The sequence below is a fragment of the Pterocles gutturalis genome, unplaced genomic scaffold (assembly GCF_000699245.1).
Source record: "Pterocles gutturalis isolate BGI_N339 unplaced genomic scaffold, ASM69924v1 scaffold4488, whole genome shotgun sequence".
Classification (NCBI taxonomy): Eukaryota; Metazoa; Chordata; class Aves; order Pterocliformes; family Pteroclidae; genus Pterocles; species Pterocles gutturalis.
Window position 1 is genome coordinate 44,974 of NW_010122779.1, and position 13,893 is coordinate 58,866.

The 13,893-nt window shown below is 38.3% G+C and overlaps 1 protein-coding gene across 1 annotated transcript in view; it reads right to left on the reverse strand.

Moving 5' to 3' along the window:
* LOC104464790 (forkhead box protein N3-like) overlaps positions 1 to 13,893 on the reverse strand; it is a 70,866-nt gene that overhangs the window by 1,461 nt on the left and 55,512 nt on the right. The window contains exons 6-7 of the mRNA XM_010077621.1: positions 8,493 to 8,601; positions 1,723 to 1,746 (exon numbers count right to left, since the gene is read on the reverse strand). Of these exons, the coding sequence (XP_010075923.1) occupies positions 1,723 to 1,746; positions 8,493 to 8,601 (133 nt within the window). The remainder of the gene's footprint in view (positions 1 to 1,722; positions 1,747 to 8,492; positions 8,602 to 13,893) is intronic.

Genomic DNA, 13,893 nt, shown 5'->3' on the forward strand with positions numbered 1-13,893 from the left:
AAAAAGGAGAGGAGGGTGCTCATCACTGAGTAAAGGCATCATCATTGCCACCCCCAAGTGCAGCAGCCTTGGACCCCTCTATCAGTTAAAAAAAAAAAAACAAAAAACAAAAAACAAACAACAAAGCAAGACTGTTTAAACTATCACATGATAAACTGCTTTAAAATTTACTCTTGCCATCTTCATGCTATCACTACAGTGCTTTTGCACAGTCATAGCAGTGTTAGATTAAAACCTTTTATTAAATGCGCAACAATGAACATAGATTATTTCTTAAGAGGAATGGCAGAGTGGCAAGTCCAGAGTATTACTACTCTTCTACTTAAAAAATGTGAAAATGCTTTAGGTTTCAGGAAATGGACCCCACACCTGGTTTCTTTATAGAAGAAACAGCAAAGTATTATCCATCTCTGAAAGGTAAGGCTTCTGAAAGGTGGAAAATATAAGAGTGGTATATAATTCCACAGTTCCTATTCATCTATATGCTCTTGTCTGTACAGCTTGCTGAAATAAGAAACAGGCTTTTGTGGACTGGTGACAGGACAATGCTAGAAGGTAGAAAATTAATCAGTCATTCAAAATATTCTTATTTACAAAGAAATGTATATAATAGAAGGCCCAGTTATTAGCAAAGAACGCCTCTTGCAAACCTCTTTTGCTCAACAAAATTATTTTCCTCTAGATTTTTGAGTAGCTTTATGATCCATAAATTATATACAGAAACCAGAAGGAATACACAAAGCTTCAATTATTAATAACTAAATGCAATGTCATTCATGATTGTGCAGCAAGCCAGCTGCATTTACTCCGTGATGGTTTGCCACTGCAGGGGTTGTCATTAGAGGATGCCAAATACTTAAAAGAAGAAATTATCCATACTAAACTAGTTGTAAGGTGAATTTATAACCAACTCCTTAAGATCAGTCATTACAAGGAAGCATGTGACGCATTTTAAGTGAGATTCTTCATTTTTAGGGTAAATTTACATTTAAAGATGTTAAAATTATCATAAATTAGCATAAAATTAAAGTTACATGATTTTATTAGGCAGCTAATAGTTAGAGCAATGTGGCTCAATAAAAATCACATGCTACCAATTTTCCATTAAAAAATAGCAATAATTTCTTGCTCCAAGGAAACACACACAGGACAGAATAGGTGGGAACTCCAATGGGATTCCTACTGACTAGGTTATTAGTGAACAAGGCTTCTAACAGACAGGATTTAAATCAAGATGCCCATTTTCATGTTATTAGATCTATACTTATTTGTTATTTTGTACTGAGAGATTAACAATTAACAGAAGGCTACAGTTCCACAAAACAGAGCAACCATGGGCCAAAAAGACCTGCTCTTGAGTCTCTAGTGTTTGCTTTTACATAAAGGGGCTATAATTTGGATTCAAAAGCTCTGCCCATGGGACTTAGTCCAGATCCTTATTCTTTCAAAAAAGGCTAAAAATAGAATGAAAGGGCCAGGGATTATAGATGTCCCGGGGGAAGGTGTACTACTATGGGGTTTGCATTCCACAGGGAGTGACTGCAAATAGGGATGATGACAAAGAAAAACAGAAGTCCACAGAAAGGTGCAAAAAAGAAATCACTTAAAAAATATGGGAGGAAAGGAAATACTGGTACACTTCAGAAGAAAGGCATTGATGGTGGAACTGGCAAGGAAATGGACAGTATTTGCATCTCAAAAAAATCTTTGGTTTTCACTTACATTTTGAAAGATTTCCAACCAGTTCTGCTTGGGGAAATAAAAAAATAAGAGAAAGCACGTCAAGGAGAGATTTAGCAAAGGATATTTGCAGAAATGAAAAAGTTATACAGGCAGAGTGTTTTAGGACATTCACAAGATCAAAAGTCATGTACCCTGAAGTAAAGTAATCACATTTTTATCTTGATATGCAATTGCTCAAACATAAGATATTAAGAATGACATATAATTGATATTAGTTGCATATCAATTCAATGAATAAGAGTTGAATAAACAAGTATCTAAACTATTCATATTCTGTATGTGCTTCTGAGACATTCTAAAGCTTTATATTGCTCTTATACAGTCACATACTCACTAAGAAATGTATCTGGGATGTACTTATTTCTGTCTAGATTATCAGTGGACAAAACTTTCCTAAGTTTCAGGGGACAAATTTTGGCCAGCTGAAGCTATTTTTGCTCACTGTTCTGGTTGTAACTCTGGCTTTGTTATTGAAACAATAATGGATTTTTAAAACAAGCGCTTGCTCTGATGTTTGCATTATTCTTAAATTACAGAGAAGAAGAAAAGGTACTTAAGAATTCTTTGCCTACTGTAACAGTGAGGGGAAATTTATTTCAAGTAATAACTTATTTTTTCCCCATTGTTTTGTTCAGAACTTTATTTCATAATTTCCAGAAACGGATGTATTTTCACATGTGGCTTGCCCTTTCAGGGAAGTCCCTGGGACCGTCTCTAGAGTTTTTCATCCTACTGACATGGACAATTTTATTTGCTTGAGGGATCTTAACCACAGTTATACAGATAAAAGTACCATGCATAGATTCTTCTTAAGATATTTCAATTTGGCTTTAGCGCAAGCACTGCAGAGGTAAGTTTGGACTTTTGAAAGTCCAACTCTGTTCCAATTGTTAATAGATAGGAGTTCTGCTACTACTGACATCAGGAGCCAGATGAGATTCACAGCAGCTGGATCTCAGGTCAGTAAGGAAATAATGTACTTTAAACAGTGTTAGTGACTCTGCCTTTCAAAGGGGTCTTCCTCAGGAGATTAAAGTCTCAGTCATTTTACCAAGGACAGATATATCTTCCTTAAATTTCTCTACTAGCTTCAAAAAAAGATAGGTAATCGCATTCTCTTTGCAAAATGGCAAAAAGTTTTGCTGAAAAATACTTACTGTTTTCCACACCAGAGACAGGTATATTCCTTTGATGAACAAAGCAAACCTATGTGGAGTTTAAATATCACCTTATCTATCTCTGATCCTTCTGCATGACAGATATTGTATACCCACAGGTGACAGCTTTGGTATGTAACTGGAAACACCCAGTTAAACGATATGAAGAAAGCAGTACAGGTAAGCTGGGTTTGTGGATTTTGACAGATTCCAGGTTTGCAAAAAAAAAAAACAAAACCAAACACTCTTTTTAACTGTACAGCTAGCATAATTTCAAAGGGAAATTCAGGACAGTCAGAACTTTTAGCTACAGGTAGTTGAACTGTTACTTAAAACCACTACATACCAGCAGACAGAAGGATGAGAAAGTGCATGAAAATAAGTGGTGCACACTTGCCGTTTGATGAGATTCTATTAGGGGTTATTGAGTTAAAAGTCAACAACAAGAAGTTGGTCACACTCTTGATAGAAGCTCTTAAAAATGTACTTCACAGCATAACTGTATGCAAAGGACCACAGTAAATGCAAGTCATGAACTGCCAGCCAAAAGGAGCCCTTTGTCAGTATCAACAGCAGATCTGAAGTTAAGACAAATGCAGCTCCCTGCATTTTGCAAAAAAAGAATAATCTAGTCAGCCAGTATTTCTGTCCTTTAGTTACTAAAGGATTCCTTCAGCTCCCAGGGATAACTCATCCTGCCTGTTACAGGTGGGAAGGGGAATGCAAAGCAACAAGGATGATTAGGGGTTTGTTAAGCTGATCATGCTAGTAACAAGCAAGAATATTAAGAATATAGAATTAAGAATTTATAAAAGGAAGCACCTACTAGTTCCTTTACCTAAGCAAAAATAATCATTCACAGATAATGGAAGTATATAATTTTACTTATGCTTTGGCATCTATTCTGCACACATTACTTATGTTTGGCTTATTTAATCACTGTTTGAATGGCTGCTTCAAGGGAGGAAAAAATAAGCAAAAATAAAGCCAGCATGAGAAATAAACTCACCATAATGAAAGCTAGGCCTGAGGAGTAATCTAGTAATTGCTGTATAAATTTCAAGTGAAAATAATCAAAATCAGCAATCTTTCATCTTCAAATAAAATTAGGCACAAATCCCATTCTTGTCACACGCCAATGATAGGAGCTGCACAAGGAACTGTGGCATTAATAGCAGAAGAACAACAGATATTTAAAAATCTACTCATGATGAAGTAAATAGGTAGGTTTGATAGTGTAACACTTTGGGATGTTTTGTTTTATTTATTGGGTTTTTCTTTATTTTTCATTGTTGTTATTTTTTTTCCTATTAAAAAAAAAAGGAAAAAAAAAAGAAAAAAAAAAAAGGAAGAGCAGTAGCTCTGCCAGTGCAGACTCACTTGCTTTCCCTAGGAAAAGGGAGCATTTTGTCTCGGAAACTTGAATGGAAATTTTTTTTACTTAGGGAAATTCCCTGGGAAGCTTGTATTTGCAATTTACAAATAACTGTGAAATTTCTTGAGATGGTACAAATGTTTGGTGAGAAAGGAGAACTGCCACATCAGGCAGATGAGGCTTAGGCTCAGTAGGTTTACTGTGCTGCGGCAGGCTGTGGACATAGACACAAACCACTCATGCACTATGGCTGACAACAGAAATTTACAAACATCATGGTAGAGGCTGTCTGCTGAACGTACCAAAAATTGTAGTTGAAACAGCTCTAATATTATATCAGCTTCCAAGCTTGTGTTCTTCCAAAGGGTTGATGTAACTGCTAACACCTTACTCATGTGGAAGGTGATCATGCATGACAGAGCTTCTTGCACCTTGCCAAGATGCAAGTTGGCAAATGCACTGGCCACTTTGATAGAGACTATGTCTACTAAAGTGGACACAGAAGTCCTCCTAAGTGAACATTTAAAAGGTATTTTCCAATGGATGTACATAGTAAGAGCAAGAACTCACTTTCAAAGTACAACCAACTCCTTGCTGCATGTAAGGCACTACTGGCTTTACAAAGCTATTCAATGAAAGCAAGCAAGTCAGTATTTGCTTTTCTACATATTCAGACTATCACTGCATTTGCTTTTAGATTTTCTCAGGAAACATGGGAATATGGTCTGCCAAAAATATATATGATGGATCTCATGTTAGAGACACGCTACACGCTGTGCAGCTTTGAAGCGTTATTTTCCCCTGCTGTCTTCGGGTGGGTCTTAGACTTGTCAGCCACAACATGGAAAATATGGATGGTAAACAAGCTGAAAGTGGTGTGAATAAAGTAAATATAAAGCTACTGTCAAAACACATCCAATTATGTTAACACCAGAGGATGATTTTCAAAGTAAAAATAGCGTGGGTAGCCTATTCCATTTGTAGATTAGTTTGGAACGAAAGGCCTATTTGTTCAATTTAAGCCAAATGCACTACAACATAATGATGCTCTCCCCAATTGCTTTTCTTTATTCAAGGAAAGTGGTGTATTTGTTGTGTTTGTTAAATACGTTTCAGTAGGGTTTTTTTAAATACAAACTACTTAATTCTATTGTACTTTATTTTATACATAAAAATAATTACATGTAATTACAAGGGAACAGCAACACATCTATACCTTGTGCAGGAACGAAATATACACTAATATATTCACTCACACTGTTAAAGAAGAATAGCACAGTACACTTTCCAACTGACGGGAGCGAACACATCAGAAATCACAGATTTCAGTGTCTTAGTCCAATGGTATAGTTTTGGCCTCCTTCTGAACAACAGATTAGTCAAAACACTCTACCTAATTACAACTGCAAATTTAACCCAAGACCAAACTGATTTGACCCCAATGGCAGTCTGCACAACAGGACAACATACTGTAAGCTACTTGCACGCAGTTTGGGGGACAACAAAACCAAAGATCATTAAGACATTGGGGAAATAAACACAAAACAAAACAAACAGCTTAGACAGCAAGGAAGTGCCAAAAGATGACCAGCACCTTACAGGAGATCTCCTACATACAGAATCTAAGGAAAACCAGTTAAGAGGTTGAATTTATTATGCATGGATCCACTACCAAGAAAACACTAGAGGCCCCCTATGTGAATGATGAAAACCACCTTTATAGGCCTTTCGAGCACCAAAGGAACTCTTAAGAAAATATACAATATACGTTTGAGTAAAAGTTTCTTGGAAAGAAGTTGTCTGGCTTCTCAATACATAGGCAAAAGCACATAACTTTTGCAGACAACTGTAACAGGAGACTGCACCGCCTCCTGTGTCTGCCCAGCAGACCTCCCTCCTGGTGAAAGCCGGAAGGGGCAATCAACCCTCCCGCACCTGAACAGGTCCAAACGCATCCCTCCAGCCTGACTGGAGCATTGCCCTCTATGCAGGAATGACAGTTCCGTGTGAGCAGTACTCCTACTCTTAACCTGTAACAGAAGGCGGCTGCAGAGGTGCTGTGGTAAATCCCTCCTGCTACACATGATAAGCAGAAGCTATTTTAATGAGATGCCATGAAAGCTGGACATGATGTCCTCTTTAGCTGTGTGTATCTGAGGAGAGGGATAAACACCAAGAAACAGGGTGTCATTTTTACAGTAACTGATAACAGAAGTATCCAGCTTTGAGAGGACCCGATAATGTTCTAAGAGGCATCATGCATCCAGACTGACCTTCCTCATAAAGAAATTATGAATCTTATTATTCCTGAGAGAAACGAGACAAAACTGCTTGCTGAACTTGCACTATTGCAGAGAGACCCTAACTTCTCAAAAGATTTCAAAGCCTGTTAACACCCTGCCTTCACCCCCTTTTCAAGAATTAGAAGAGGGGATACTGCAGGAGCCCTTAAATAAGAGCAGACATCATGCAGACCAGGAATATATTCATAGCAAGCTATTTCTAATACTGCCTAAGGCTGGAGAAGAGAACAAAAGGAATTAGAAGTCTCTGCATTAACTAATTATAAATGCTTTTCTCTGAGACAGAGCAAAAAGAACATAAGCAAAGGAGGGGTCAAATCCTCAATTTCCCAAATCTACATTAGCAGGTAGCTTGTAAAGACCCTGTTTTACCTGCTGGGAAAAAAAACATGAGTAGTAGTCCTCAGAAAAAGCAGAAAATTTAACTATATACAGCCTTACAGCATAGCAATTCAAGTGGCCTGGAAGGAAAAACAATTCTATCTCCTCCTTGAGTCAACCCTGATTATGAAACAGGGTCTAAGCAGGAAATGCATATAAACCGAAGAGAGAATATTCAGACCACAATGTCCTCCATTTACCTTGGACACTTCATAAAAATTATATATAATTAATGATCCAGTAGTTCCACAGCTCTGCAGTCCCCACTGGAGCAGAATACAAGTCCTGGCCAAAGCCAGCGGCAAAGCTGCTGAAGATAGCTGACCTCCACTGCCAGCAAGGCCATACTGTGGTAAAGCGAGATGGAGAGGAACTCTGCAGACTTCTGGAGGATGACCCTCAGGGTTGCATCCCTTCAGCATAGCAATGTGAAAAACAGCTGAAACAGTCACCCATCAAAAACTATGGATTTTATTCCAATTAGTGTCTTCTCTTCTATGCATTTTAAGCATCAAGAGCATATGAATGTCATAGGTTCTCTCTCTTTCCATTTATTGGATGGAAATACTGCACCCAAAGGACTAGACACTGATTCTGAAAAGTGATAAAAAAAATGAAGAGCAGATGGGAAAAAAATCCCAAGTAAATAATAATAGAATAAGTAGCTATCAAGATACTTTAATTCACTGCCTTGCAGCCATTTACTGAGATCAGAGGGTATAACTGCAACAGCCCAGCAAAGCAGGGTCAGCACTAATTATGAAACCCCACCCAGAACACCCAACCGCCTGAGCTGAAATAGCTTTTGCAGATGCTGAGAATTCTGAAAGAGAAGGGCACTAGCAGCACACTTGACCAAATTAATCTCTGTTGTGACTGATTTAAAATGGAGCTACACCTGAGGCAAACTGTTCTTCCACCAATAAACTATCACTGCTTTGTAAAGCACACTACCAAACCACAGTTCTTATTGCCATCACTAGATGTCTCTTACTGCCCTGCTGTCTGAAAAAGTTGAATATCTTCAAACAACATTTTACCCTTGAATGTTTTGCTATAACCTTGAAATAGAAACTGTAGTGAAAGCAATTGCCTCACAAAGACCTAGGTTAATAACAAAAAGATAGCTATATGTTTAGATATCTTCCAGAATTTGCTTTAATATTATTGATATTCTTCTCACTGGTATTTAATCCAGGAAAAGGTCTTTAGGAAAAGGGAGGGAGGAACAGGAAAGAGCATTTGCACTAAAACAGGTCACCGTAGGACGTTCTCACCCTAAACTGCCTGCAATTTGCTAGTGAAAATAAAACTACTTTTTGCAGCCCAGTGTGCAACAGACAGATATGCCATGACTATCTCGTGAAGAACGGTAATCCAAGAATTTTAGGTGACAGAGTTTTACATCATTTAGAACCTCTGAAGCATTAGCAAGCAGCGAAGTTATCTGTTGACCAGAGCTTACATATACTTTTACATCCTCTGCAAAATACTGATTTATTTCATAAAGATCCCACAATGAGCCACTCTTACCTTACTGCAACAGCCATGCTTCCTATAGGGTTGATTGGCAATGGCCTGGCTCCAGGAAATATTCCTCTACTCAGAACTCGAGCTCCATTTTGTATCACTCCCGGAGGAACTAAAAAAAAAAAAAGTGAACATTTTTTCTTTTAAAGGAAAAATTAGAAAAATATAGGAGCACAATGTGGAAGTTAAGCTTTTCAATGAACTGAGAAAACATTACAGAGCTTGTGTAGTACATTGCTTACCTTGGACCTCTTAGCCTCAACTCTTGTGAATGCCATGCTATTTCCAATGCTATTTTCATGGCAAAAAATTTAACAGCAACCAATGATAACATGGCTTGCGGAAGCTACTGCCTGACCTAGTTATTGCGGATTCCCTGTGCAACCACATCGCTTTTGTTTTGTAATCGCCATTCTGCTGGGAATGCATGTGCTTAAGAGTCAAAACCAGCTATGAGCACAGATGTAACTATTTCATCTACAATAAGAAATTATGACCCTTTACAGACAAACAGAATATAAGCACTTCACTGCAAGAACACAGGTCATAGCTTTTTATCATCCCAGCTTACTTTCTGAGTAACAATCTCTTGGCCTCTGTCTCCTGCAAAATAAAATATTTACTACAAATGTGGATCTACTAGGAAAAGAGGCTAAAAAGGCATTAGCTCCAGACCACTAATTAGCCCCTTTCTCTTGCCACTGATGACCTGTCACCCAGCCTGACAGCAGTCATGTGCCTCCAGCACACCGCTGGGTCACAGCTGAGCCTCCCCCATCCAACGCGGCACACTGATGCCACTGACACCGAACTGTGGAGGTACTGGCCACTACAGATGAAAGATCTCACTGGGGCCTTTTAACTGAGCAGTAAATCAAAAACTACAGCTCTGACCAGTAAGATTTTAACCTACAACAGAGTACTTTTTTTTCTATCCAGGAATGTTTCTGAGCGCTGCTCAGCCTAGGGCAGCCAATGCCCCAGCTGAAGGAAGAGTGGAGCACTACCAAGGAACCACCAAAGGAAGAGTCTGTCCTTAGCAGGTCCTCAGCATTATCCTCCTCCACTGCGGATGCACGACTATTGAACATAGTTCTTATCCTAGGCACTTACCAAGGACTTGTACTAATGCCATTTGTTTGCACAGCTATTATGTCCCTTCAGGTTGGAACAATAACCTCCAACAGCCTCAACCCAAACTTGCTTCTTTAACATTCGCAGCTAGCCAGCTCACTCACTTTTTCTTTACTATAAGTCATCATTCATACTGTAACTTCCCTTGACAGGGGGAAGTTATGTCCAAAACTTCCCCTGACAGGGGGGAAGAATGTCCAAAAAGAGAAGGATGATCATTACTCAGGATATATTATTTTTAAACATACAGATATTATATAAATACGTAAGATAAATGTAAACCATATCACTGTATATGCATCTACAGAATTATATTTTTAAACAAATTACAGGGAGACTAGTAAAATCATTAAGTCTAAGAATCCACACATACACTTTACATGCCCAGCTTCAAACGCTCACACCCCAAAGTATTAGTGTGTTCTGAAGCAGAGAAATATAGGCTCAGAATTACATTATTTCTAAGCTGCTGAAGCACACTTCAACTTCCTATCAACACCAAGACAGATCCACACCTCCCTTCCTGCTATCCTGATGCTCACCTTGCTTCACTCCAGACCACACAGAATAGGTCTGGGAAAATAATCTTCTTTCTCCTGCTGATCAGAGCACATCACCCCCCTAATCAAATCCTGTGACTGTGTTATACCCACCTTTGCTCCTGAGCACCTCTGAAGAACAGGTCATTTATATTTAGGTTCTTAACTACAGCATCAAATGGCTAAAATTACAGAACCTACTTTATAACAGTTAGGGTCAGCTTTCAATGACCAAAACATTTAAAAGTTGTGTTTTGTTATTTATACTTCACTACTTTGTGCACTTTTTCCTCCAGCACTAGATTGTGGAGAAATTGATCAAAACTGTTTTGCTCAGGGGACTCCAAAATCTGTATTCCTTATTACATTTATTTCAACAGCATGACCTTAAGATGGCCAAAATACCAGTGTCATTTAGAAGAAAAGCAGTCTGCTCAGGAATATGGCTAAACTAAAATGCATAGAAAATAGGTAAATTCAAAACAACAGATAAACTTGCTAAATATCAAAAGACATCACGGTTTTTCCAACAGGCTTTCAAGAGGGACTGATTTTGTACTGCACTACACAGTAGTTTCTCTACATTTACAAAGTCCCATTAAAAGAAGTGAACCAGGAGTTTTGACCAAGAAGGATCTGGGAATTTTCTCTTTACTCTGATACAAACCAGAGTTTTATACTGAAAGGAAACGTTTATGTGTCAGCTAGCTATGGATGTTGCCTAAATATATATACATTTAAACTTCAAAGCAAACACACTGACAGTTCTAGTGCAAAAAAAAGAGCAACAGGCTCCTTGATGCCCAAACTTTCCATGGTTACCTAACTATCTTGGTCTGTTGGCAGAGTTAGCTGATGCTTATCCTCTCTCCTCTCCTACCTTCTCTTTCTGCCTTATTGACAACTTGAATTGCTTCATTAAAAAATCCTGTTTACTTCCCCAACACCTCTCTAAAAATATTGTCTCATGCCTTTCCTTCTTTACCTTCTCCAAGTTTCCTTTTTTCCTGCAATCCTATATGTACAAAATACTCTGCCAAGTCTCATAGCTCAGACTTTCTATATATTGACATCCCCACTCGAACCCATCCTCTACCTTTGCAGGTTTGAAGTCAGTGTGTTACTCAGGAACACTCTATTCGAAAGCTTCATATTTAAAAACATCCCCATCTCAAGACACATGTTCTCCTCATCTTCCTTCGGGAATTAACAACCGTTTAAAAGAGTAGAAGTTTGCTGTCCTCTGAAAATATCCCCAAAGGGACAACTTGGTACCTATTCTTGCCTATGAAATTCACTTCAATTACGTTTGGTCTGTTCAGCATGCCACCACTCACTGAAAGGCTTCAATCAGACTATTTGTGCCAGAAAGGGCCTTTTCTCTGAAGTACACTACAGCTCTGTATATTGAAATCACCACTCAGAATTCAATAACTATTTCAGATTGCAACAGCAGTGTTATTGCTACTCATTTTTATTTCCCCAAACCCTCTGAATTACGATGCAGCAATACCAGTACATCACTAGTTAAGTTACACAGACAGAAAAACTAGGAAGGTTGTATGCAAGGATCAACTGAAGGAGGACACTGGCTGTGTACACTGAGGCAGTGTATCCTTTCAGTGAACATCTGGAACCAAAATGGAAAAAAAAAACAAAAACCAAACCACACACAACTTGCTGGTAAATTAGTTTCTGTAGCATTCTAAACCTAAAATGAAAAGCAGGATCAAAAAAATTAAATGGCAGAAGTTCTTAATTACTAGTTACCCATATAACCAATGTACCACTGTAAGACTCATCTCTATTGCTCACGCATCTCTACTTAGAGCATTTAAAGAATCAATACCTATCCTCCCCAAAATGACACTAAGTACTTTATTTTTTAAAAATATCTGTATATAAACTGCTAATACATTCTCCCTGCTACCCAGACACTTTCCCTGCCTTTGTGCACACTGTATGAAGATGGCTACTTATTATCCAAGGAATTATTTTCACATGCTGGTACTTCTGAAGGGTTGTGGATTATTTACTGGAAAATACATGCTACTTTTATTCCAAAGATACATTATGCCTTACAAGCTTTAACTATGTTTCAAAACCATACGTTGAGGTGAAGTATTTATATTTTAGATTGAAGATTCAAGGTGTGGAGGCAAGATAATTTACTCTGAGCCGTATCATCCATCAGTGCCAGTCTGGACTAACACCTGACAGTCCAGACTCCTGTTTTCTAATGCTTCTTTAACCAACAGTACAGGCAGGCTACATGGTTCTCAATTCCTAAGCAGAAGTGTGAAATGTAATTTACACCTTTTTTGTGCAAGTGCCGAGAGACACTTATGTCTGAGAAACGCAGCTCAAGAAAACAATGCAAAAAGATGTGTGCATCTCTTTGGTAAAGATTTCCTCTTTCACAAGATGTTTCTAGAGAAACGCAAAGAGCCTGAAACAACAAAATCATTATTCACCTTTCAACTTTCATCACTGCTATGTTTTCAAGGAGGCACTGGACCTCCTTCTGTTCTCAGAAGCTTAAACCCAGGAAATACTTCCACTAGAGTAAACTGCATACAGTGGAAATGATTTTTGGATCTTAACGCTGCTCTGGTAGAATTCCACAACCTCAGTAGGATCTGTCAGCATTTCAAGTCTTCACTGGCTAACTCCGGAGAGAAGCAATGCATCCAACATCAAAAATCAAGACTACATCTCTGAAATTCTCCAAGGGAGAAAATAATCTGTCTTTTGTAGTGAACTTCCACATTACACTTCAGCAGACAATGAAGTGAATGCCATAATCTCTCACTTGTAAGCGTGCATGCGGGTAAAGCAAACTTCCCCCATCCAGCTGAGCTCACTGCCTCATTCAAGACCTTCGCCAACAATCAAAACCACGTTAGACTGGGCCCTTCCCTGAAGATCTGATTGTCTAACACATAATATAGCAATTTGGTAAAATTGAAATGGAAAAGGAGGAAGAAATATTCAATGGACAAGTCATCAGACACACTGACACCCCAACAGCTCACTAAACAAGGAAACCAACTTCTCAGTTAAACGTCGGCATGTGGAAGTTACATTTTGTATCAGCGCGAAGAGTGATTTGTTGTAAATCAAGGAAATTAAAAAAAAAAAAAGGGTCACAAACATGTTCTTTACATCATCTAGGAAACAAGCATACACTTCACTGAACTGTCTATCTATAGGCAGCCAACATTTAGACTAGTGAGGACGACTAAGTAACATTTACTGAAAATTAACTTTTAAAAAAGTGGAATATTGGAGTATGAAGGTATCCTGTAGGGACAGACTGGTTCTCTGCCTCTTCTGTCATCATGTGGCAAACGCATTTATCTCAGGGCTCTCTTCCCTCACCCAGCTCTTTAGCACAGACAAAATCATTATAGACAAGAGATACTGCATTTCTGCTAATATCTGTCAGCTTCAGACTCTTTCTGCCAATCTCTTTTCCAGGATACTGTTTAGCAGAATACTTTATCTCAGGCTAGAAGAACTGAAAATAGGAAATTGCTAATGATGTATAATTGATGGGACATGAGACGTTGCCAAAAGCAAAGGTGATCTGCCAAATGTGCAACTTTATTCACTTCAACTCTCTTATCCCAGACATAAATTTGATGCCATCTGCCTAACCTTTTCTATTTTACTGCTTCTGAATTTCATAGTCTGTAGTCCTAAAAAACTACAAAAAGCAAAAATTGGGG